This window comes from Anthonomus grandis, chromosome 2 (genome assembly GCF_022605725.1).
Source record: "Anthonomus grandis grandis chromosome 2, icAntGran1.3, whole genome shotgun sequence".
NCBI lineage: Eukaryota > Metazoa > Arthropoda > Insecta > Coleoptera > Curculionidae > Anthonomus > Anthonomus grandis.
The window spans coordinates 8,489,433-8,517,057 of NC_065547.1; the positions used below are offsets into that span (position 1 = coordinate 8,489,433).

At 34.1% G+C, this 27,625-nt stretch overlaps 2 protein-coding genes across 7 annotated transcripts in view; one reads left to right on the forward strand and one right to left on the reverse strand.

Moving 5' to 3' along the window:
- The window catches only part of LOC126747120 (integrator complex subunit 7), a 56,661-nt gene extending 54,987 nt beyond the window's left edge, over positions 1-1,674 (forward strand). Inside the window, exon 16 of the mRNA XM_050455611.1 lies at positions 1,468-1,674. Coding sequence (XP_050311568.1) covers positions 1,468-1,525 — 58 coding nt within the window. The 3' untranslated portion in view covers positions 1,526-1,674. The remainder of the gene's footprint in view (positions 1-1,467) is intronic.
- Positions 1,523-27,625, reverse strand: part of LOC126747127 (molybdenum cofactor biosynthesis protein 1) — a 33,371-nt gene continuing 7,268 nt past the window's right edge. For 2 of the 6 annotated variants that reach the window (XM_050455616.1, XM_050455625.1), the window contains 6 exons: positions 18,947-19,040; positions 18,728-18,895; positions 17,987-18,235; positions 17,731-17,933; positions 17,441-17,672; positions 1,523-4,995 (listed from right to left, as the gene is read on the reverse strand). In XM_050455616.1, coding sequence (XP_050311573.1) covers positions 4,331-4,995; positions 17,441-17,672; positions 17,731-17,933; positions 17,987-18,235; positions 18,728-18,895; positions 18,947-19,040 — 1,611 coding nt within the window. In that variant the 3' untranslated portion in view covers positions 1,523-4,330. Of the gene's footprint in view, positions 4,996-17,238; positions 17,357-17,440; positions 17,673-17,730; positions 17,934-17,986; positions 18,249-18,358; positions 18,541-18,727; positions 18,896-18,946; positions 19,041-27,625 lie in introns of those variants that run through there. The other 4 variants (XR_007664111.1, XM_050455633.1, XM_050455647.1 and 1 more) reach the window with 4 other exon arrangements.

The following is a 27,625-nucleotide window of genomic DNA, read 5'->3' on the forward strand; positions in this document are numbered from 1 at the left end:
AGACAGAATCAGATCAGTATTAATACCTACTAAACAAAAAATATAATTTTCGGATTATTATATATTATTTTAATATATTTTCTATTAGTTAAAAAGCTTTTTGCTTCTTTGCGCAAAAAAAAACGTGGAAAAAAGCTCAACATTTAGGCAAAATTATTAAGCATTTATTGTTTAAACTAAGGTGGGTGTTAATATTTATTATACTTTAATAATTTAAAATTTAACAATATTGTATAAATAAAGTGTTTTACCTGATTACCAGGTATAAAAAGAGATCAGGTGAATTTAGGTTAAAGATTATCTCTTTATTTATAGCAGGTAAAACCACAATAATTTAAAACTTGACAAGTTTATAAATAAAGTATTTTACCTGATTACCAGGTAGTAGTTAAGATCAGGTGAATTTAGGCTATATACAGGGTGATTGATGGTTGGCGGTACCTTAGACGTTTTCGGAGAATGGAAAATTGATTTTTTTTTTTTTGGCATCATGGATTTCAGCTGGTGATCTAACGATTAAAAAATATTTTTAGCGATACAGCGTTGCCGCTTATACCAAAAAGTAGTAGCAACTTTGTTATTTTGAATGGAATACCCCGTATATCATTTTATTTTCCGATCCGCTATCACTTTATGATTGCTTTTGTATAAGTTGTTCCTATATTTCTAGCGGTAAAATCACTAATTTTGACCAACCCTGTATAATGTGGAACAAATTAGAAAAAATTAGAACAAAAAAGTTTTATAGTGAAGACTAATGTGCAATACTTCCGTAAATTACGCTTATAATTTAAATTTTCTGCGCGTTCCAGTGCCGTAGTAATAAAAATTTATTTGGAGTTATGTTTTGGTCAAAAAATAAAGAAAATAATTAATTTCTCAAAAACCACTAAAAATAGGTATAGGTACACCTTATACAAAAACAATCATAAAGCGATAGCGCATCAGAAAATTAAATAATATACAGGGTATTCCATTTAAAATAACAAAGTTACTACTACTTTTTGATAAAAGCGGCAACGCTGCATCGCTCAAAATATTGCTAAACCCATAGATAGCTAAACCCATGATACCAAATTTAAAAAAAAACATATTTTCCGTTCTACGTAAACGTCTAAGATACCATCAATCACCCTGTATAATAATTATTTTAACTTATAATTTCCTATTATCATAACATTTAGATACCTAAATTTAACAATCCAGCAACCGCGCTCTCAAGTAAGCAGCGAGACGGACCATGACGTGCAACGCTTTTTATTTTGTATGAACTTTAGAGTTCTTTTTTTTACTCACCGTTCACATTGTTGAAAAAGCGTAAATTTTTCCTAATGGTGTGTAATTTTTCACCCCAAAGGCATCAGATTTATTTCCAATATTTATTTAAGTTTTTGTTCAAATTCGCTTTTAAAACTGTCTTTTTTTTCAAATATTAACAGTCATGTAAACAGTATATTTTTCTTTTAGGATCCTTATGCCCGAAGACAGCCTGTTCATCAAACCGTATCAAAAAAAGCCCATATAATTTATGTATAATATTCGCTTTATTATAATATAATATAATAGGTTACAAAAATATAGAATATAAGACTAAACTAACAATTAAAAAACTGTAATATATTTTTTTTTAAAAAATAGACAGCATCTTCACTAAATAAAGCTAGTCAGCCCCTTCCTTTTCGGTCATTTAGAAATCTAAATATTTCAAAATTGCTTAAAGCATATAAAACCCTTATACCATAACCCAATATACTACTAATACAAGAAACATAACATTCAATAGACTAAAAATAAGACAAAGATTACAAAATGGGGAAGTCTTTATCTCCAAGAAAAATGCATGTAGGTCATTTAGTTAAATGTATTATGCATTTCGGCTGTGTAAACAGCCATCATCAGATACAGAACATCACAAAAAACATTTAGGGGAGAATGTTCCACAATCAGACAAAGCACGTAATTTTGAAATTCCCGCCGCAAGTTTGACGTTTTTCGTTCGGATAGTGCGGTTATACACGCCGATGTGGTAAACAAAGTTTGAACGCTGTTCTCTTGGTTTTGTGGATTTTTTAATAAAAAAATCGTTTTTCAAGGTAAGTTTTTCCTATTGTCGATATATTATATGCTCTATTTTTTTCTTCTGAAACTAGTATTACAAAAACAACCTTTACATCAGATTTTGGGCTATTTAATTTATATTTCAGGAAAAATGGCTCGAGGACGTCAGCGAAAAAGCGATAAAGGGCAATTTGATGAACAATCCGTTAGAGCAGCCACCGAAGAGAAGATATGTTTAAGACAAGCAGCTGAAAGATACAATTTAAAATTTCAAACGGTTTATGAATATGTAAAAAGGCAAAAACAGAATCCCTAAAATGGCTCCAAATTATGCTTGTAGAAAAGTTTTTTCTGAAAATCAAGAAAAAGCCCTAGCCGATTACGTATTAACTTGCTCAAAAATGTGTTACGGACAAACGGTCATTAATATCAGAAAACTGGCTTATGAAATGGCAACTATTAATAATTGTAAAATTCCGGAAAATTTGCAAACAAACAAGGAAGCTGGACGCGAATGGTTCCTAGGATTTATGTCCAGACATGCAGAATTAAATCTTCGCCAGGGATGTAGTCTCTCCAGAGCGACATCATTCAACAAACACAATGTTAGACTTTTTTTCAAAAATTTGAAAAAAGGGTTTCTGAACCATGGAAATTTTTACAGCGGTACAAAAATTTATAATTTAGATGAAACTGCCACCACAACCGTCCAAAAACCGAAAAAGATTGTTGCTCAGAGAGGGATCAAGCAGGTCTCTTCCTGCACGAGCGCCGAACGAGGTTTACTAATCACCACTTGTTGTATTATATCAGCATCCGGGAATACAATACCACCAGTCATGATTTTTCCACGAAAAAAGTTTAATCCTCGAATGACTTATGGAGCACCGCATGGTACTTTGGGATTGGTTTCCGATTCTGGATGGATGACTGGTGAATTGTTTCCAAGCGTTTTAAGGCACTTCATTAAATATGCGTCCAGCACAAAAGAAAACCCTTCTCTATTTTTGACAATCACGAGAGTCATCTAACTATAGAAGGAATAAATCTAGCCAAGGAAAATGGAGTGATCATTTTGACCTTACCGCCACATACTTCCAACAAGCTGCAACCATTAGATGTCTCGGTGTTTTTTTCGTTTAAATCATTCTACAATACTGCCTTACAAACATGGCTTTTAGAGCACCCTGGGATACCTGTTTCTATTTTTGATATCGCTGGCTGTGTTGCTTATGCATTTGAAAAATCGATGACTCCCGCTAATATCAAATCTGGATTTCGAAAAACTGGGATTTATCCTTCGATAAATTCATATTTACAGATGACGACTTTGCAATTAGCAGCGTAACGGATAGGAATGTGGATCAAAACAATGAAGAAGATCAACGACTTATTGATCCAAATCAACCATCAAAAAATGCATCGAAGAAAATATAATGTCAGACTCCTTAGTTTCAGTATCAGTTAGTTTAAACACAACACCTACACAAAATCACAAAGAAACTTTCGTAAGTCTACAACAATTTAAAGGATACCCAAAAGCTGAAGAACGAAAAAATCAGAGAAAGAAGAGAGAAAAAGCTAAAAGTATTATCGCCACGGACACTCCAGAAAAGATCGCCCTAGAAGCTAAACAAATGGAGTGAGAAAGAAAAAAAAGTGTTAAGAAGAATAAGGTCGTGAAAAGAAAAGTAATCGATGAAGACTCAACAGACGAAGAAAATGAAGACGCGGCGATGCTTGTAACCGACGTGGAACATGTGTGTTCCACTAACAGACAACTGTCCTTGGTTAAACAAACTTTTTTTAAATTAGTTTTTGGTTTATGATGTTTGTTCTACCATAAAAACTTATGTTTAGCCTTAATTTATTTTAGTGATAATCGTATTTTGGTTGGTTCAATAAACAAAGTCAATACTTAGCAAAATCTATTTTGTGTCTGATTGTGGAACACTCTCCCCTACGTTCAACAAATAATACTCAAAAAAACTACCCGTTATCGGGAATAAAGACAACAATAAATAAAAGAATTAAAATTAAAAACTTTTTTACTGGTAGTTTTTTTGAGTTTTATTTGTTGAACATATTTGTTTTTTGTGATGTTCTGTATCTGATGATGGCTGTTTACACAGCCGAAATGCATAATACATTTAACTAAATGACCTACATCCATTTTTCTTGGAGATAAAGACTTCCCCAATTTGTTATCTTTATATACACATTCTCCTACATAATATGGACTTCTATTCAACTAAAAATAAGATACTTCATGCTAAACAGCTCCGACCCAAGGAGACAACCTAGTAATAGGCCTATGATCATAATCTCTCACCTCCACCTCTTCTTTAACATAAGTACCGCTGGCCCCTCCGGTTTTACTAATTAAGCAAATATCCGAAATCACTATGTCCCTGCTGACGTTCTTGCACATATCGTAAATAGTGAGGGCAGCAACACTGACGGCGGTCAAAGCTTCCATTTCCACCCCGGTGCGTCCCTCACAGCTCACTTCGCTCAAAAGTTTCACTTCTTCCTTATGCACATCTAAGGCGGCGGTAACATTGATTTTCGTCAAAGCGATATTGTGACACAAGGGGATGATTTCCGAGGTTTTTTTCGCCCCCAAGATGCCCGATATCTGGGATATGCTGAGCACGTCGCCTTTTTTAACGGCGTTTTGGTTAATTAACATGGTGACTTTGGGGCCGACTCTTACGGTTGCGGTGGCCTGCGCGGTCCTAACGGTTATCGGCTTTTGAATTATGTCGACCATCGAGGCCTTGCCTTCGGCGTTGATGTGGGTCAGGTGGGTTTTCGGTTTGTCTTGTGGTTCGGTGGAATAATGACGTACGGTTTGGTATTGGAGGGTTTTTGGGAAGAATGGCAGAATGTTTGGAAGCTTAGGGATCGGAGATAACAGGTTCGAGTGGCGATTTTCTGCAAATAAATTATTAGCGTTGGTGAGTAGTGGGATTTTATGTGGAATGAAACTGTTTGGTGCCGTATTGTATTAATAGGCCAATGAGAAATTGAATTTGTTTCCCCAATAGCGCAATATATGCAGTGAACATTCATCAAGGGTTCTGAAATATCTCTGAACATTCCAGGAATGTTTAATTAGCTGTAGCAGAAATTTAAATATTCTTATAACATTTTATTAACATTTAAATTGGGAATGCCCTATAAGTACTAGGTCTATATCCAAGGTCGAGAAGCAAATAAATTACCTCATCGGGTATAAAAGGCTTGAGTTTCTTGGATGGAAGTACTTCATATAATAATATATAGAGGGTGTTTACTAAACATGCGGCAAAAATTTAAGAGATTATCCCTTGGACTATTCTAAGGATATTTTGTCGTTTTATGATTTTTGATAGGACGCTTTGTTTCCAAGATACGTGGCGAAAAAGAATTTAGACCATTCAATTTTGGTAGTTTTCAAACTTTTGGAAATAACATAACAGTATAGCGTACTACTTTGGACCTACAAAGTAATAAAAAATCTAACAATTCCATTGGTATCTTTTAAAAACATTCCGATTAACGTAGCCGAAAAACCTTTAGTTTGTGTGTCGAAAATTTAGAAAAATTTAGACGTGTATTTTGGGTGTTTAATTGTTAGTGAAGTCGTCTATCATGAATACGTCATACGTCTATACAAACACCGAGATGGCTGACATGCATTACATCTATGGACTTGCTGATGGCAATTCTTTAGAAGCTAGTAGGTTGTGACCTAAACGATTTCCTAATCGTAATGTGCCCAATAGAAAAACCTTCCAAAATATTCGTCGAGGAGCATTGAAGCGAAGTGGAGGGCCAGGAAGACCAATGACAAGAACTAGAAGAGAATGTGCTGGCCATGGTAGAAGTAGGTCCTGATACCTTTAGTCGAAAAATTGCAAATACTTGAAATGTAAGTAACGGGACATTTTGGAAGATTCTTAGAGAATATTTGTTGTACCACATAAAACGCGTTCAGGCACTGCTTTTTGCAGATTTTCTTCCATGTATTGCATTCTGTCAATGGATTTTGCACACATTGGTTCAAATTCCTCAACTACTGATTCTTTTTCTTTTACCAAGGAAGCCAGTTTCTCAAGAACTGCAAAAAGAAATTTTCACAATAACCATGTTTGGGCAAAAGAAAATCCACACGAGGTGCTTGAAGATCGCTTTTAACATCAGTTCTCGTTAAATGTTTGGGTGGGAATTACAGGTGATTTGCTAATTGGACCAGTATTTCTGCCAGGAAGACTTACCGGCGGGTATACCGTAAGTTTTTGGAACAAACGCTACCTCAGTTTTTGGAGGATGCACCATTGGCTACAAGAAATGCAATGTGATTTATGCACGATGGTGCACGCGCATTTTAGCATTTTGGCTCGAAAGTTTTTAACAGTAACATACGGAGATCGCTGGATTGGTTGAGGTGGACCTCACGTATGGCCTGCTCGATCCCCGGACTTAAACCCCTGGATGATTATCTATCGGGACACCTAAAGTCATTAGTTTATACTACTCCAGTGAAAGATGTATTTATTTGAAAAACCGGATAATTGCTGGATGTAACGCAATCAGAAACGGTCTTGGTGTTTTTGAAAGAGTTTGGGAGTCGATGAGGAGAAGATTTGGTTCTTGCATCCGAGCGGGGGATAATACACTACATGTAATTTTTCATAATAAATAATTGTTATTGTCAAAATTCTTTTTCGCCCAGTATCTTGGAAACAAAATGTCCTATCAAAAATTATAAAACCACAAAATATCCTTAGGTAATAAATAGTCCAAGGAATAATTCTTTCAATTTGTGCCACATGTATAGTAAACACCCTGTATATTCTAAAATTGGCCGTCAAACTTCAGTCAACTTTAAAAATGACAGCTTGTCGGTTTTGACAAAAACTGGTTTTAGTTATCTCATTAGTACAAATTTGAGTGTGTAGGGAAAAACTCACAGATATCTAATTTGCCCGCCAGAGATTGATATGTGAACGCCTACGTAGAGATAATTTGGGCTCAAATAAAATGTATTTGTGAGACTACCCATATATTGGTTTAAGTTGTGCAGACGGTTAACAACAAATTGTAGACCCTCTAAAAGTTTAGATTTCAGCCTAGGTATAAGGTTCATAGATGACCCTTTAAACTTAAAAAGTTATATAACAGATAAAAGAGTAAATAGGATATATAAAAATAGGATATATGATCCTATAATAATATAGGATAGATAAAAAACAGTTAACAAATATAAACTTATATTGAAAAAGGTACAGATCTAACTAATCGAAAAACACGCAAATTAAATCGGTTCAACAGTTAGAAAACTAAATAGGAACTCTTAGCATTTAAAAGTAATAAAAATACCTAAATTCGAATATAGAAATAGAAATGCCAAATCACAAGCATCTAAGATAAAAGTACGTAAAATATCAGATGCTTAAACAGAAGAAACTTTTTATCTGAATTAGACTTACAAGCTAAAAAGCTAATACTGTATGGAGGTACAGTCTCAGAAAAAAATTGAAAAAATGGCAAAATATTATCTAAAAAAAAGTAGTTATTAAGATTTCTTTTATGTACTAAGTATAAAAATAACAGTTCTCTAGTTCATCATTTGAAGAGTCATCAGCATCTCTTTAATTTCTTCGTCTATATTCTGGTTGATATCGTGTAAAATTATGTTATCTAGGCAAGCAGGTGCTTGAGGACCATCAAACCAGGTCAGCGAGCGAAAACTTATTATTAATCAAAGTCCAACCCTTCTCCAAAGGATCATAAAATGTTGGAACAAGTTTGATTCAATTCTTTTCATTTTCATTAACACCAAGTTTTTGCACGTTGGTAATATCGTATTATCAACATTTTTAAGATTCTTGAAAGGACTTTGATTTGGTTTGGGTTTACAGTGATAAAAAACACCAAAACTAGGTTCATTAATATTGAACAAATTGGGTTTACCATACATTGCAGAAATAAACCTTTCTATGGAGTAAATTTCTTTTGAAATGCTTAAATTATGGCCAAAGGTACCAAATACTCCTTGTACTTTCTGATTCTTCTTAAGTTTACTTGTTAGCATAGCTTGCCTTTTCTAGAAAAAGGATGCGGTAGAAACACATCCAGTGAGAGAATGAAAAGTTTCAGGTCCTTTTAAGAAACTAAAAAATGTTAATAGTACGATGTTAGTATAAAAGTGGAAAGAATGAATCAAATTTATTTCATATGGAACAATGCAACCTAAAAGAAACCAATATTTTATTTAAATTTTAATTAATAATAAGTTTCCACGGATCTGGTTTGATGGTCCTCAAGCACCACCTCCTTGTTTAAATGACACTTTTACACACCGACGGGAATATAGATGATGCATGACATCCGATGATGAATAACAGAACTTATTTTACTACTTAGTACACAAAAAACATCTTAATATAATAAATAATAATTATTTTGCTATTGTTTGCTATACAGGGTGATTCAAAATTGAGTGCAAAGATTTCAAGGGCGTATTTACCAGCCAAAAATAAGAACTTTTTTTCATATACGTATGTCCTAACTTGCTTCGTTTTCTAGTTCTCATCAATTCTTCGTTTTCATCAATTATTCAAAATCCTTTCAGCCGATTTAAATAAAATTTGGTAGGCTTATTTGGCGTGATAAAGGCCCTCCTTTGGTGGGAATAAAATAAATTTATTAATTCCAGTGGCGTTTCAGGGGGCTACCTACTTGACACTTATAGGTAAAATGATGGTACGCCACCGCTTTTTTGACAATTTATTTATTTTTTTAGATTAAGCGGTCTATAATGGAACTTTCTTGCCTCTTGAGCCTTATTCGTATCTAGCTTTGTTTCCAGGAAAAAAATCAAAATCTGTGCCTGGCCCTATTAAAACAAATAATAAATTCGCATCGATTATTGAGATTCATTTAATTTCTTTTCAAAACTTAACTTAGCGTAAGTATGCATACAAAAGCAGATTTTCATAACAAATGCTGGAAATGGACTGCCTCCTGCGGCGACACAACTCTCCATTCTTCGCCTCAGGGGCTGCCGAACTCGTTCAAAAATTTCGGGAGTGTTTCTGACTACCTCGAAGGCATGAAATATCCGTTGTTGTAGGATTTCAATGGAAGGAACTGGCTTTTAACATGGTCCCATAGAAAGAAATGTAGCGGGGTATAGTCTAGGGAACGCGGTGGCCAAGCTATTGGACCTGCTCGGCCGATCCAGCGTCTGGAGAATTCAAGGTCTAAACATTCGCGGACAGTTATTCAAACATGGAGGGGCTCCATCATGCATAAAATAAATATTTTGGCGAATATTCAACAGGACATCCTCCAATAAACTGAGTAAATCATTCTGTAAAAAGTCCAGGTATGTATCACCAGTTAAAGTTCGGGAAAAAATAAATGGACCAATTAAAAAATCTGCAACAATCCCTGCCCAAACATTAAAACTGAACCACCAACACCAGAACCACCGAACCAGAACATTTCGTGGGTATTTTCAATTTACCGAACATGGATGTTATGATAATTAATGACCCCATCGCGGGTAAAGTGGGCTTCGTCCATAAATAGGATGCGAGATAAAAAGTTCGGATCCCTGGCACAATTATTTAGTATCCATCTTGCGAATTGTACCCGCTGGGAAAAGGAAAAATCTCGTGGGATCAAACTTTGCACGCGCTGGATATGGTGTGGATAAAAACTATTTTCATGTCAAACCCTCCAAACTGTCGATTGACGTTTAAATGCCGTGCAATTTTCTTGGTGCTTAACGCAGGATTCTCCTCAATAAGTTGCAGAATTTCCTCTTCCGTCATCACGTTCCGGACCTCGCGGCCTACCAACATTCATTCTGATGGTTTGGAATCTTCCAAATTCCCGGAGATGCTGATGAGAGTTGCTGAAAGTTCTGCAGTTGGGCAGCCGATGATGAGGAAATCGTAACTAGTACATCCTACGAGCTTCAAGCGTGTTTCCATCAGCCAGACCATAAACAAAATGAATGTCTGCAAGGTGCTCAAATGAAAAAAAGGTTCATTTTCCATTATTAAAAGAAAAGAAAATTGAAGAACAACCACACAAAAAAAACTAAACCGACTATAAACACCAAAATGTCAATAATGACAAATATGTCATGGTTATGGAGAAAAACAAATTACTGCTAACAAAGGTCAGAGCCCCCTACTTACTTACTTATTTTAATAGGGCCAGGCACAGATTATTACCAAATTTTTTATTTGAATCGGCTGAAAGGTTTTTGAATAATTGATAAAAAACCGATTTTATTAAAAAACTTTTATACTCTGTATCTAGACAACGAAGCAAGTTAGGACATACGTTTATATGAAAAAAAGTTCTTATTTTTGGCTGGCAAATACGCCCTTGAAATCTTTGCGCTCAATTTTGAATCACCCTGTATTTTACTGAGTGTCTTTACATAAACTACTAGCTTTTTAGCTTATGCTATATTTTCATTAATATTATTTTGTTTTAAGTCTGATTCAGTTAAAAAGTTTCTTATGTTTAGGTATCTAATATTTTACGCACTTTTCTGCTAGATACCTCAGACTTCTCATTTTTATATACAGTGCGAACGTAAAGGTTGGAATAAATTCATTTAAAATTCAGGGGTATGTTCAAAAAAAAAACGCTCGGACATGTCGATTTTTATTTTTAACTGCGGGTTTTCTTACTATAATTTTATGTATACAGGGTGGCCCAAAAATAAGTTACGGTCATCAACGTAATTTTTTTAAATGTAAACACCTATTTTTTATTTTAGATTTAGGTTCTACATCAAATTCTAAGTACATTTCATGTACCATGTCCTATACCTAAACTCGACCGTTGACGATTGAACACAATAAAAGGCTATTTTTGGAAGAGTTATTTATATCAAGCAACCTATCAGTTATTGTTTGGTTATTTACATTTGTGGTTGGTGTTTTTGATTGTTAACTTGTCACATTTTGTTGACATCAAATAATTTTGAGTGAATTTAGTTTGATTTAGATGCCTAAGCAAAGTTTTGCTTGTGTTAAGTTTATCAAAAGATAAAATTAAAATTTCAAAAAATGGTACGTCTTAGTGAGCGAGAGCGAATAGAGATTTTGATGATGATTGGTTATGGAAACAGGATGCGCACTCAGATGGAAGTCTGTGAAATTTATCATGCCAAGTATCCTGATAGGCCACGTATATCTCAAAGTACTGTCAGTAAAATAGAACAGAAATATCGGGATTTGGGTCATGTCAGGGATAATTATACGAAAGGTCGGTCAAGTATATCAGAAGAGAAGCAACTAAATGTTTTGCTGGCAGTTGAAGAAGATTGCCATAAAACGACTCGCAATATTGCGTTAGAAAATCAGATATCCCAGACATCCGTCGTTAAGTATTTAGGTATAAATAAATGGCACCCTTACAAAGTTCAATTGGTTCATGAACTAAATGAAGATGACCCAGATAGGCGTTTAGAATTTTGTGAGAGACTTATGGACTTGTGCCATGCTAATCCACAATTTTCAAAAAAAATTGTATTTTCCGATGAGGCAACGTTTTGTCTTTATGGTAGTGTAAACCGGCAAAACTGCCGATATTGGGCTACTGAAAATCCGCACTGGATGATGGAGTGCCACAGCCAAGTCCCTCAAAAAGTAAATGTTTGGGCGGGGGTGATTGAAAACAGGGTTATAGAACCCTTTTTCTTTGAAGGATACTTGAATGGTGAGAGGTATTTAGAGTTTTTAGAAAATGACTTGGTTCCATGCCTTGCTACTTTATACCCCGATCCAGAAGACCCGGATATATTAGATAATTCCTTATGGTATCAGCAAGATGGAGCTCCAGCCCATTACACTCGTCCCGTGCGCCAGTACCTGGATACCGTTTTCCCTGGACGTTGGATTGGTCGGAGGGGTGCAATTGAATGGCCGGCCAGATCGCCGGATCTGACTCCTTTAGATTTTTTTTTGTGAGGGTATCTTAAGTCCAAAGTTTATGTTAATCGGCCAAACAACATTGAAGACTTAAAAATTAGAATAACGGAAGAAATAAGATTGATAGAACCTTCTGTTATCGATAACGTTTTACAAGAATTTCAGCATCGACTGGGATATTGCCAAGAGGTTCGTGGCAGCCATTTTCAACACTTAATAAATTAATTAAAACATTTTTATGTATTCTTGCTTGATATAAATAACTCTTCCAAAAATAGCCTTTTATTGTGTTCAATCGTCAACGGTCGAGTTTAGGTATAGGACATGGTACATGAAATGTACTTAGAATTTGATGTAGAACCTAAATCTAAAATAAAAAATAGGTGTTTACATTTAAAAAAATTACGTTGATGACCGTAACTTATTTTTGGGCCACCCTGTATACATAAAATTATAGTAAGAAAACCCGCAGTTAAAAATAAAAATCGACATGTCCGAGCGTTTTTTTTTGAACATACCCCTGCATTTTAAATGAATTTATTCCAACCTTTACGTTCGCACTCTATGAATATAGGTATTGATTACTTTTAAATGCTAAGAGTTCCTATTTAGTTTTCTTACTATTGTACGTAATTTGGGTGTATTTCGATTAGTTATATCTGTGCCTATTTTAATTTAAGTTTATATTTGTTGACTGTTTTCCATCTCTCCTATTGATTCTTTTATCTGTTATGTTGCCTTTTAAGTTTGAATGGTCATCTATGAACCTTATACTTACATGACCACCAAAGTTTTGTGTTTTATGTATTTTTTTTGATTATTATGTTTTAATTTTCTTAAGTTACATTTATGTTTATAATTTGGCCAGAACTCCTTATTTTGTTAATAAATTATGTTTTTTACTAAAGTTTTTTTTAATAAACCAGTCTGGGTCTGTACTATGCAAACCAGGCGTGTTTTCTATCAGCGCTATCATTTTAGTGTTTTTGAAGTTGAATTAAGATTTTTTTATGTATTTGTCTGGTATCAATGTGTGCGGATAAGTGTAAAGTTTTCGCGTGTGTGATTAAAAATCCGAAATAAAACCAGAAGAAAGTGAAAAGTGGGAAATTAAGTTTCAAATACTAAAGAGGCTCGTTATCGGAATCAACAGTAGTAAATTCCTAACTGATAAGCAATATACGCATATTTACACATTTCATTGTTATTGTTGCAGTACAGGGCCAGGCTTGGACTTAGAGTTTATTTTATTTATGAACTTTTAAGTATTTTGTTTTTTTTTTTGGTGTGTATAATGGAGACTTCCAACAATGTATTTGATGAGGACCCCATGATCAGTTGTATTAAGTGTAAATTGGTCTTTGAAGATGTGAAGTCTATTATTCAATGTTGTGCGTGCAAATATTATTATCATGGAAAATGTGCTAATGTGAACATGCGTGGTTTCCACATGAAAAAGGTGAAGGTAGATCAACTACCGATGCACCCAGAAACGAAAGATCTAGAAAACGCAGCCGTGTCGATGATTTTATGGATCAAGACTCTGCAAATGAAATTAGTATTACCTTACAATTTTTGGTGGCTAAGGCTAAGGAGTTAAGTGAAAAGGTGGATTTGCTCTTAAGCGAAAACCGTGGCCTTAGAGAAGAAATTGCTAGCCTTAAAGGAACAAAAGTAGTGACAACATCAGCTTCAGTGGTAAGGAATTCAATGTCATATGCAAAGGTATTGCAGAATGATAATAAAATATTGGTAGTTAAACCAAAAGAGGCTGATAAAAACACGAAGCAAATGAAGGAGGACATCAGAAAGAAAGCTAATCCAGCTGAGATTGGGGCGGGTTTGTCTTTGGGTAAACCCACAAAGAACGGAGGAATAATTCTTAAATGTGGCAATGAAAAGAATATAGGTATTATTTACATTGAAGTACAAACTAAAATGGGCGACAACTATACTTTTTTATGACTATAATATTAAACGGTCTTCTAAGTGTTGCCGTTATGGACACATGACAAAAGAGTGTAAAGGCAGTAAAACATGTGCAAAATGTAGTGGTGATCATGACGTTAAGGAGTGTAATGGAAATGTTGTTAAATGTGTTAATTGTGTTGTCTAATCAAAGATATGGTCTTAATTTGGATGTTGGTCATACTGTATGGGAGTTGAACAAGTGTGAATCATACAAAAAGATTGAAGACCAACAAAGGAACAGGTACAACATATAGCAATTAGATAAAACTATTGTATTTAATGCAAACATGGTTTATTTTAACTGTCAAAGGGTACATTAACAACAAGGATCACATTAATCTTTTAATTAACGATTGGAAACCAAAGATCATTCTTTTAAGCGAGACTCACGTAACTCCCGATATTGAGTCATGTGACCTGGTCATAGATGGGTATAAATTAGAGCAATGTACAAGTAATAACAGTAGAACAGGAGGGGCCTTAGCATTAATTAGGCGTGATATTAAATATAGAATTAGAAAAGTAGTATGTGTTAAAAGTTATGTCTGGTTACTGTCTTTTGAAATGTCTGTGTCTCGTGATATGTATTTGTGTTCTGTTTTATATCATCCACCTAACAAAGATGATGCTAAATTTTTGGAGTTTTTTGATCAATACCTAGATGAAGTTAGTGACTTTAATGGAACAAATGTAATTGTTGGTGACTTCAATTTTAATCTGCTTAAAAATACTTTCTACGGCAACAAAATTAAGGACATAATATTTAGAAATGGATTTTCACAGATAGTCAAAACTCGAACTAGAACCGTTTTTGCTAGCCAAACTTTAATTGATTTTATAATTACCAATGACAAGCATTTATCTCATAGTGTATGTACATATAACACCCAAAATTAGTGACCATTCCATTTTATCAATTCTCCCAAATGAAAAAAAAAGATCAAAATATAGAACTTGTATCATATTAAAGATCATTTAAGAACTATAATTCTGTAAATTAGGGATGATGCTTTGAGTTGGTTTAAGTCGTATGTGTCCAACAGAGTCCAACGTGTAATGTTTAAAAATAATGTATCTCAGTGTGTTTCTGTTAATTATGGTGTGCCTCAAGGAACTGTTTTAGGACCATATTTCTACTGTACATTAATGATGTGGTAAAAGTTTTTGAAAAGTGTAGGGTGGTATTATTTGCAGATGATACAATGGTGTATATTATAGGCAAAAACTTACAGCAAATGCAAATCGACCTAAAAAATGAATTGAATAGTTTATTTGTCTGGCTTTGCACTAACAAATTGTGTTTAAATACAGCTAAATCGAAGTTTTGCATATTTGGCAAAAAGTCACGACTTAATCAAATAGACATGGAGAGTGTGAGCATTACTGTAAATGGGGATAGCATTCTTTATGAGAGTGAAATTAAGTATTTGGGTACTATTCTAGATGCCAATTTAAACTTTTGTGCACATGCAGACTACGTCATGCGAAAATTCTCCAAAAAAGTTGGATTTATCATGAGCACAAAGTTGCTTTTGTTTAATAGCATTGCACTTCCGCATTTGCAGTATTGCTCCACGTTGTTGTTTAATCTGCCACAATATAAAATACACCAGTTGGAATTAATACAGAATAGAGCTATGAGACTGATTTTAAAATGTGATCGATATACACCAATTAAATGTATGTTAAGTGTCCTAAATATGATGTGACTGAACGTATAAAGTTTAATGTCTATTTGTTTATATTTAAATTGAAACATCGTTTGTTACCCAGCTATATCTGCGATAAGTTAAAATCGTTTGAGGATGTACACACATACAATACTAGACATCGTCAAGATTTCGCCACAGTGGATAGGTGTAACACTGTTCAGTTACTTAATTCGATTTTATTTAGAGGCTCAATAGAATTTAATAAATTGCCTGTGATAATGTAAACCAGTTTAGGAGGTTATTGAGAAAACATATTTTAAATAGGGATAGCTAAGAGTATTTCTATTTGTTTTTTGTGTTGTACATTATATTCTTTTTATGATTTTAGTTATAAGTTTTATTATACCATTTGTGTTGTCCTAGGTTAGGTTTTATTTATACCAATAATTGTTGTGTACGTTTTCTTTTATTACGCTGATCACCACTCTATTATACCTAATGTAGCCCTGTACGTAATGAACTTTTATTGGTTTATTATTATTGTAGTTTATTTTCTTTGTAGACTTTAGTACTGCTTTATATTATAATTATAATTATTGTAATGTATGTAGCTATTATGCTGAATAAACTTCTTTATTTATTTATTTATAAATTGATGCTGAACTTTCTAGAGGGTCTCCGATTTGCTATTGATAGTCTGCAGGCTGAATATCTAAATTCATTTTGCCAAAACATCCCAGCTTGACACATAAAAATCCTTAACTCAGGGGTACGTTTTAATTCTCAAATCCATCTTCAATAATCCCTTTATTTTGATAGAATAAAGAATTAAAACATTCTCAGTGGTTCATTAGTTATGTCCAATGTTCTTATATGAAATTATTGGGAAATACATTATTTATCTTTGTCAAAACTCCTTTTAAGAATATTCTTATTATTTAGTGACAAAATCCTTAAGACTGGTAAAAATGTACTAATCAAACTTGCCAAAAAAAATCCTTAACGAAAAGTGTCCTTACTACCCACATCCCTAACCCAAACTCCCTTTTTTTTCCTTAAATTCACCTTCAGAAACTCCTTTAAATTAATGCAAAAAAAACATGAAAATATTTTAAATGACTCTGAAGTTGCACAAAAATGTCCTCCAATTTTTTAATTTTTAAGTGAGTTATCAATCCCATAAAGCCATTTTTTTTTGGATTTCAACACACATTTTAAATTGATCTAACTCAGTGACAGGTTTTATGCAAAAAAACAACATTCTTGGTCTGTTCAAAGAATCTTAATGCCGAGCATCCCAGGAACATTCTGCCTCATAAGTTTCAGAATAGGCAAACAAACAGAATATTAATGGTATGATCCCTGGACCACTGTGCTATCAGGGTTGGTGGAATATTTTATTCACATAATTCAAAGTTTTGAATAATGGATGAGTTATATATAGAAAAGCATGCAGTTGTAGTTGAAACATTTCTACTAGTGTTTGAGGGTAAAAAATGGTTAGTTTTTAATTAATTAATCCAAAAGTCTATGACACAAATTAAGTGTTATGAAACATCTACAAAATGAATTTGGTTTAGTAATTCAGTTAATGCAAAATTAATTACCTTTTTTTTAAACTATAGAGAGAATGAGTTAGCTGTGCTAACTGGTTAAAATTAAACAACTACTATCCACCAATAAGAATCATTGGCCTATTATCCATTTGAGATAAATTGAACATGCCTGTAAATAAGAAACAATAATAATAAAGCTCTATTACTTTGGTTAGTCACAAACAATCACATTCAACACAAAAACGTTTCTTACCCGCATGTTGTTTCTTCTTCCTTTTTACGGCAGCTGAAATGAGAGCGACGAGATCTTCTTCTGAGCATTTTGCCCTCAGAGCGTCCCTCAAAGACACCTCGGTGTTGCCGAATAGACAAACTTTCAAATTACCATCGGCGGTGAGTCTGAGCCTATTGCAAGATCCGCAAAAATGTTCACTCATCGATGTTATGAAGCCTATTTGCCCTTTATAGCCTGGAACTTTCCAAGCCTAAAGAGAAAAAGCTTAGATTTATTATATTTGTAACTATATTTTTGAATATTTGTACCTTTGAGGTGTCATTTGGGCCGTTTTTCATGGCATAAAATCCTGGATAAGTATTTCTGATTTCTTGGACCATGTCTTTGTATGAAACCATTTTGTTCTCGTTCCATTTGTTACCTGAGAAAGGCATGTATTCTATAAACCTTATATCCAGATCTTTATCCTTAGTTAGGCTGACAAAATCTATGATTTCTGCATCATTTACACCTTCAAATTTAAGTTTGAATTATTATGACTTATGCAAGGGGAAACATTAATACCCTTCATAAGAACACAGTTCACTTTTACCGGACTATAGCCTAATTGTAATGCCAGGTCGATGCCCATCATTGCCCTTTTCCAGCCATTTCTTCTCGATATTTTCAAATATTTCTCGGCGTTTAGTGTGTCTAGGCTGATATTTAAAATATCCAGGCCTGCCTTTTGGAGGGCTACAAGCTGCCTGGTTAGGGTTAATCCATTAGTTGTCATTGCCACAGTCTCTAGGCCTTCTATTGATTTCAGAAGTTCTAAAAGTTTTATCTGTGAAACGTTTTGGTTGATTTTAGTATCAAAGTTTCAAATTATTTTCATAGAAAAGTGATTAAAGATCAACCTTTATAATCCATGACCTGCATGAAGGAGTCACAAACCTTACAACCGATCCTGAGATAAAAAGTGGGTTTTCTTGTTCTTGGACTTTTTTTCTGGCATAGTTTTGGCAATTACAAATGAAAACGGTCATATTTATAAAATTAATTCAGATCCTTTAAAACGAGATGGGGATATGGAAATGAAATGAATGAATTGAACTATTTCCTCTTCTTTCTATTATCTAGAAATTATGGTTTTGTGAAAAAGTTTACTCAATAATAACCAAAAAACGACATATCTCAGACGGAGATTGCAATATTAAAATGAGTATTAAACCTGTGCATTGCAATTTTACAATAAACAAATAATAAGTTGAACAGCTTTTGTAATTATTGCAAAAATCAATAAACAACACCACAAATTCTTACCAACGATCTGGATAATGTCTTTCCTAACAGTTGGCTCTCCCCCTGTTAACCTTATTTTATTAACTCCAACTTTAACGAAAAGTTCGGCAATTTTTATTATCTCATCTGTGGTTAATAGGTCCGATTTTGCTGTTAAATTAACTCCTTCTTCTGGCATACAATACTGACCTAAATATTACAGTAACAGCCTACAGTATTATAATTATGAAATATACATACATCGTAAGTTGCATCTTTCAGTCAAAGATATCCTGAGGTAGTTGTGGTGTCTTCCAAAAGTGTCAGTTAAAGGTTGTTCCTTGGATTCTAAAATCTAGAAAACCATTCGCTGAGTTTATTCATTTATTTATTAGGAAATTGTTTGCAAATTGGTTACAGATTAACGACAATCAAAAATTAACTTTTAAATGCAACCAAGCAAAATAAGGGTGATTTTGAGTAATTGGAGTGATGCCTCAGTAAGAAGATTTATGGATATCTAGTATTAGGCATAGCAACTAAGAAAAACAAGCAATTTAAGAGAAAAGAACTAGACTGTCTATTAATTAAAACATATAAAAACTTAACAAAAAGGACACTTCTTCTCAGGTACAAAGGATATAGATTAAAGAGACCTAATAGTTGGAGGTGGTCAAAACCCATCACATAATATATACCGTCAAGTCTATAGGTAGATCTTAGCAAACTTGCGCTGAACAGTTTCAGTCAAGTCAATGTAGCACTGGTAAGTTTAATTCCACACAATGCAGCCATATTACAATTTTGACCTGACAAAGCAGTTTAGATGTAGACTCTGCATTAAAGCTCTGAAAGTATCTAATTATAAACCTAAGGTTGACATCATAATCCAACATTTACACGTGAACCAGTGGGTTTAATTAAGGTTTTTGCAAGCAATAAACAAATTGCGGGCATTGATGAAATCCCCAGTAATTGTATGTGAAAGTTCACACACACTTCCCATACATATTCTTATAAACTTGGAAGGATTGGTTTATTAGAAGGAATGTCTACAGAAATTAAAAAAAAGACATACGTTATTACCTTCATACAAAAAAAAGTCCCTCTAATCTAAACAATTATAGACCTGTGGCAGTTCCATCTGTCTTTCAAAACACTTAAATGAAATCTTCTATTTTACCAACACTCAATATGGCTTTTTAGACACCAGTTCCACAGAAACTGCTTTATTTTGCCACATAAATTACAGAAGCCATGTAGGTACTATGAAGATGCTAGTAAGTGGACATTTGCAGTATATTTTGACTTGACAAGCCTTCAATATTTCCATAAATCAGTGGGCGTTTATGGTAAAGAGATAGGTTGGGTTGAGTCATTTTTGAATGAAAGACCACAATCTGTTGAGATTATGAAAAGAAAGGATGATATTATAAACTAAACCTACAAATCAAGTTTCACAAGCACTAAAACAGGGACTCCCCAAGGTTCTCTCTTGTCTCCCCTTCATTTCATTTTGTAATGATTTAAATAGCATCACATAAAATTTATGTGATGCTGTAGATTTTGTGTTTTGTATTGTTGCTTTTTATAAAATGTATGCCTTTACTTACTTGGAAATTCCATTGCGGCTAAGACGCAGAGATGGTGTTATAAAAAGTTGTTTGTCCTAATTTTAATCCAGAATTATACAGTTTCAAAATAGAGAAAAAATAAAAAATGCTCTGACTCTTAAAGTAAATGAGATAAACATTCAACAGACTGATGAAACCGGTTTTCTAGAGCTTATAATAAACAGGAATTTAAACTGGGGAAGCAAGGGAACTGAAATATGCAAAAAAAAATTCGGTGGAAAATTTTGCAATTTATAATATTAGAGGCATTGTGAGTGTAACAGTCTCTTTTACAATATTATGCTTATGAGCATTCCTATATTAGCTCTTTAATCTCTGGAATTTTTTTGTGGGGCTCTAATACAGATACATGCAGCGCATGTAGCGCATTTTTCTTATGCAAAAAAGAATAATAAGAACCATATGTAAGGTACGCTTAACTAAATAAAAAATCCAAATGTTTACTTCTCCAAACAATGGAGATTTGGATTTTTTTATTTTCTTTTCCTACTGGGGATAATGACTGTCTTCACTGTTTATTTGTATAAAGTATGTAGCTCCTCACATAAAAATCAAAACTTGATTAAAAAAAAATATGAAATTAATCTCAATCATGAGACAAGAAATAAGCAAAACTTTTTTCTTCTTTTTGCATGTGCGTTAAAATCTAAAATCCTAGTGAAGTTAGGATATCAGATACATACAGTACAAAGAAAATAAAGCAGTTCTTTATCTATTTGCTATATAAATTCATTACTGGATCTAGATATTAATGACATGTCAATTTCCTTTACAAATGATACTGCACTATATTTTACTGGCTCATTATGGGATTCATTAAGAAACAAAATTGTTATTGGTCTAAGTAAAGTAAAAACATGGCTAATTCTCGTAAATTATCACTTAATCTTGCTAAAACAATCTAGGCTGCGTTTTCTGTTACTAAATCAAATAGACCTTTATACAACTAAATTACTCTTCAACAAGCCAATACAACAATATATGAGGTGTCACATACTAAATACTTGGGCATAACTATAGATCAACATCTTAAATGGTCAGAACATATTCATGATGTAACAAACAAATTAAGAGGTCTCATTCACAAATTTTATCAGATAAGAAACATATTACCTCATAAAATTATAACTATGATATACAAATCATTAGTGGAATCAATATTAAGATATGGTATCATAGCCTAGGGAGGACTTTACAATAATTCTCTCAGTGAGTTAAATGTAATTCAGAATTACCTATTAAAGATTATTTACAGAAAAGATTAACTATATCCAACAAATCAACTATACAATGAAAGCATTTTAAATGTTTGAGGTCTATACATAAACAGCATGTTTCATCATCATGCTTATCCTACCAGGAATAATTATAAAAATATGTTGATTGTCCCTTTTAGAAGGTTTGATAGTAACCAGAGATTTGCATCTGTAGTATAAAAATATATAATTTAATACCTAATAGTATAAGAGAGCTAAAAAATTATTATCAATATATTAAACAGGTTGAACAGTTTTTATTTATATAATTAATTATGTTACGCCACTGTTATGTTTAATCGTCATCTATCGTAGATAGACATTGACATTTCGTAGCTTACTACGGCTCGGCACTCGAAGAGAGAAGCGATCGTCGTCACTTCAACAATCTCCACGCGCTCTATGTGTAAGAGTGAAAGAAAACATAATATTGCGTTGTTCACGCGTTCAGCTCAACGGAGCCGTCGCGATTGGGAGGGGTTTCTATTTTTCGATCTCTCTTGTTACAGTCCACTATAACATAAACTTAGCCATCACATTAAAGTTGTAAAATTGAACTTTTTGTGTTTTAATCCACCCGCAAGTAGAAAGATCCTGCCAAGCCTATTTGGAACAAAGGGAATTCTGCATTTTCATATGGTCCTTAAAGCCAGATATTACCCTATTTATCAAGCAAGCCGTTTGCAAGCCGCTACTTTGTATAACCGAAGCCGACGCCATCGCCACCCGGTGCGTTTTTATACGTTTAAATACGTGTTCTCGAGTACTTGAAGCTACCCATGCAGTAGTGCCCATGGAGTGAACTGGATTTTGTATTGCACACCTACTGCAATGTCAGGTCAGTCCTTTCCAAATCATTTTATACTAATAAATCCTATGAGATTTTAATGCTGCTGTCACTTGAACAATTCCGGTGATATTTAATGATATTTCAAACCTTTATTAGCGTTTTTTTTAACCAATATTCTATATAATTTTCTTTATTATGCCGATTGTTCAGCATTTAATAAATTAATTTATGAGTGGCTAATAGTAAAATCACACAGTAAATTACTGCATGTTCTATTTTATTGCTATTTTGGTGTGATTTTTATGCATTTTTATGCAAATACTAACCAATTTTGTCATTTTAACATCGTATATTTAAAATAAAAAACTGCCCTTGTGTGTGTTATTCGATTTTTTATGCTTTAAATCCTATACGACTCCTTCAAAATGCCCAAACGAAACACTAAGCAGGTAAACGCTAACTCTAGTGAAAATGATTCTGAACAAGCCGAGCTCAAACGTCAAGTCGACCTTTATAATAATCTAGTGGCTCGCCGTGATGCCATAACCAACCAAATTAACCGTTTTCACAGTTTTTTGGAAACCAAGTGCTTAACCCTAAATGACCCACGTCTAAAAATTGACCTAAGCGCCCGACTTAACAAAATTGAATCTTTAAATACCGATTTTGAATCTATTCAGCTTGATATTGAGCAACTATGCCTTAAAAATCAGTTTGACGAAGCGAATGAGCAGGGCCAGGAAAGAGAGGAATTTGAAAATTTATATTTTGACAATATTTCTCAAGGTAAATTAATTCTAGAGAAAATTATTGCCGCGCAAACACCAAATTCGGACGAAAACGCGAATTCTAGTTCCCCTGTGCATTCACCATTTTTTCTATCTGGTACCCAGTATGGCCCACGCCTACCTCCTATCCCTTTACCAAAATTTAGTGGTTCATACGAAACGTGGACCAACTTTAAGGACACGTTTATCTCGCTTATCGATAAAAATTCACAAATTAATAACATAGAAAAATTTTATTATTTACAATCGAGTTTGCAGGGCGAGGCTGCTCAACTTATTAACTCTTTAGCTACCACCAAAAGTAATTACAACACTGCCTGGTCTCTATTACAAGAGCGCTTTGAAAATAAAAAGGCTATAATACATTCACATATTAAATGCATCTTTGATCTTAACCAAGTAAGGGACGAATCTCACGTAAGTCTTAGAAAACTCTTAGATGGTTTTCAAAGCAATTACAAATCCTTACAAAACTTGGGAGAACCTGTTGACCAGTGGTGTAGCCTAATAATTTATTTACTTACCATGAAACTAGACTTAAATAGTCGTAAGGAATGGGAATTATTTTCACGTAGTATTGACAAACCTAAAACTAGTGATTTCATAAACTTTTTATCGCAACGTTGCCGATTCCTCGAATCTTTTGATTTTAAATTAAGCAATAAAAAACTCCAAAAACCTGAAAAATATGAATCTAAATACGAACGTAAAACTTTACTTACCTCAAATAATTACCCTACTTGTGTCTTATGTAAAGAAAATCATTTTATATACTCCTGCCGAAAATTTCATGACTTACCAGTAGCCAATAGATTTTCGGAAGCTAAGCGTGCCAACCTGTGCACCAACTGTCTACGTCCTGGACACCGTCAAGGTGACTGTAAGTCTTCATATTCTTGTCGAGTCTGCAAAGGTAAGCACCATTCATTGCTACACATGCAAACTAAACTCACACATTCTCAAGACACTCAACCTACTGCTCAATGCAATACTCAACCTCAGTCTAATACTCAACCTAACACCGGCTACTCAAGACCTTCTACTTCTACAAATACCGCATTTATCCAGCCAATTGACGATGATCATATCGATTTAACTAATCCATCTATTACTACAAATAACTCTCAAAATCTTTATTGTTCAAATGCAAGCCAAAACTCATTTATTCTGCTTTCTACAGCCCTCGTAGAAGTTTTCGATAAAAACAACCAACCTATAAAATGCAAGGCTATCCTAGATAATGGAAGTCAATCCAATTTATTAACCCAAAACCTATTTAATAAACTAAACTTACCTTATTATACTATTAACATGTCCGTCACTGGAATAAGCCAAAACCAAACCACTATTTCTAAACGAACCCAAATTAAAATAAAGGCTCTTCCTAATAATTTTACTTTCAAGGTATCTGCCTTAGTTATACCTAAAATAACCCAACCAATCCCTCAATTATCAATCAATGCTTCCAACCTAAATATCCCAAGTGATCTTATTCTTGCTGATCAAGAATTTTTAAATCCTGCATCTATTGACCTACTTTTAGGTGCAGAAATTTTCTATAGCCTACTTAAACCTAGCCAAATTAAACTGGGCAAATACAAACCTATCTTACACGACACCAAACTTGGATGGGTTGTAAGTGGACCTATTCCTATATCCGTACTTAACTTAAATCTCCAACCTCAGACTTCAAATGCTTTAACCTGCACCACCTCCGATAATGCTCTTCAGAAATGTCTAGAACTTTTTTGGAACTCTGAAGAAACCACCGAACAACTTCAAATCAACAATAAATATTCTCTGGAGGAAACAGAGTGTGAAAACCATTTTCAGTCTACCACACGCCGGGATCCTGCAGGAAGATTTATTTTAAATCTACCTCTTAACTCCAATGTGTTTATACTTGGAGACTCTTTACAAACCGCACTTAAGCGTTTTAACAGCCTAGAACAAAAACTTGCTAAAAACCCTGAAATAAAAAAATTTTACTCTGATTTTATCTCTGAATACGTTTCTCTCGGACATATGTCCGAAATTAACCCGATAAATGATACTCACCTTTCTTATCCAGCCTATTACTTACCTCACCACTGCGTTGAAAAGTCCGATAGCCTAACTACACGGCTCCGAGTTGTGTTTGATGGCTCATCTGCTTCTTCTTCCGGTTTTGCTATTAATGATTGCCTCAAAATTGGACCCACTGTTCAAAATGATCTATTTACCATCCTACTGCGTTTTCGAGAACACAACTATGTTTTAACTGGAGACATCGCCAAGATGTACCGGCAATTTTTAATTGATCCTAACCAACGATGCCTTCAACGCATTTTATGGCGCAACGAACCTCAAAACCCACTTCTCCATTATGAATTAAATACTATAACCTACGGCATGTCGAGCAGTGCCTTTCTAGCCACACGTTGCCTAAGGCAAATTTCATACGATATCTCTGAGTCATATCCAATTGAAAGCAACATCATTAAAAATGACTTTTACGTTGATGACGGAATAACCGGCTCATCTACTAAAGAATCCCTTTTAAATATCCGTAACAACCTTGTAAATATTTTTAAATCCTATGGTCTAGATTTAAGGAAATTCTATTCAAACTCTAAGACAATCTTATCTGACATGGATGACCCTGTAAATAATGTAAATAAATCCCTTGCTTTAGATGCAACCCATCATCACAAAACTCTAGGCATATCCTGGAATCCAGAACAAGATAACTTTATCTATAATTCTACCATTAACCTAAATACCAATATTGTAACCAAGCGTGTGATCCTTTCACTGATTTCTCAAATATTTGACCCTCTCGGTCTCCTTGGACCTATGATCTTGCAAGTAAAACTTCTTTTGCAGAAGCTTTGGCTTCTTAAACTTGGCTGGGATGATCCCGTACCTGTAGACATTTTTAGAATATGGAAAAATTTTACTTACCACTTGTCACTCGTTGAGTATTTTAAAATTCCACGACAAGTAACCATTAAAAATTATACTTACCTGGAACTCCATGGTTTCAGTGATTCTTCGATAAATGCCTTTGGCGCATGTGTTTATGTCCGTACCCTGGACTCCCTAGGAAATATTTCCGTCAACTTACTTTCTGCCAAAAGTCGCGTAGCTCCTTTAAAGGCTGTATCATTGCCGCGCCTTGAGCTATGCGGAGCTTTACTTCTCTCCAGGCTAATGGACAAAATCCTAAAATCTCTGAATTGTAAGCCAAACAAGGTGTACTACTACACTGACTCCACAATTGTATTATGCTGGCTTTCACTACAACCAAGGCAACTAAAAACATATATTTGTAATCGAGTATCTGAAGTCCAGAATACTACTGATATAGATGATTGGCATCACATCACATCGAATCAAAACCCTGCTGATATAATATCAAGAGGTATGAGTCCTCAAGAGCTTAAATCTTGTACTTTGTGGTGGCAAGGTCCATCATTTTTATGTCAATCCGCAGAATATTGGCCCACAGATACTCATATTTCCAACTACTCACGCAAGGTTTTCGACAATGACACCCTCGAAATGAATCCTAAGTCAATCATACTTGCTTCAACCGTGCCTAAATTTTCTATTTTTGAACTATTTTCGAATTATAATAAACTTATAAATGTAGTCGCTTATTGCTTTAGATTTTATCAGAATCTAAGGTTACCTAAACCTACACGTCAGATAGGACAATTAACGTTATTTGAACGTAATCATGCCTTAACCATTTTAGTAATCATAACTCAAGAAGAAGAATTTGCTTCTGACCTACGAGATTTAAAGAATAAAAATCGTTTGCGTTCTCAAAGTAAATTAAAGGCTTTAAATCCATTTATTGATAAAAACGGAATACTAAGAGTAGGAGGACGGCTCGAATACTCTTCTCTCGACTATGAGTCCAAACATCCTATACTCTTACCAAAGAGACACCCATTTACTCGTTTAATCATCCTTCATACTCATGAGAAAAATTTCCATGCTGGTACACAGGCCACATTGTCTTTCGTGAGACAAACATTTTGGCCCATTCAAGGAAAATCTGCTGTGAAAACTGTAATTCACAAATGCATTACTTGTTACAAACAAAATCCTAAACCTTTAAGTACCCTGCTGGGAGATCTACCTAAACCTCGAGTAACTCCTTCTAGACCGTTCACGCATACCGGTATGGATTATGCTGGGTATTTCATGATAAAAGATTCAAAACTTCGAAACCGAAAATTTATAAAAGCCTACTTATGTATATTTGTTTGTTTAGCCACCAAGGCTGTCCACCTAGAGTTGGTGTCAGATTTGACTACTCGCGGTTTTCTGGCCATGCTCAGGCGTTTCGTTTCTCGACGTGGCTTATGTCAGCACCTGTATTGTGACAATGGCACAAATTTCGTTGGGGCTAACGGTGAGTTACAGGAAATTTATAAGCTTAATCAATCCCCCGAGTTTGAAGAATATGCTAGAAATAACAT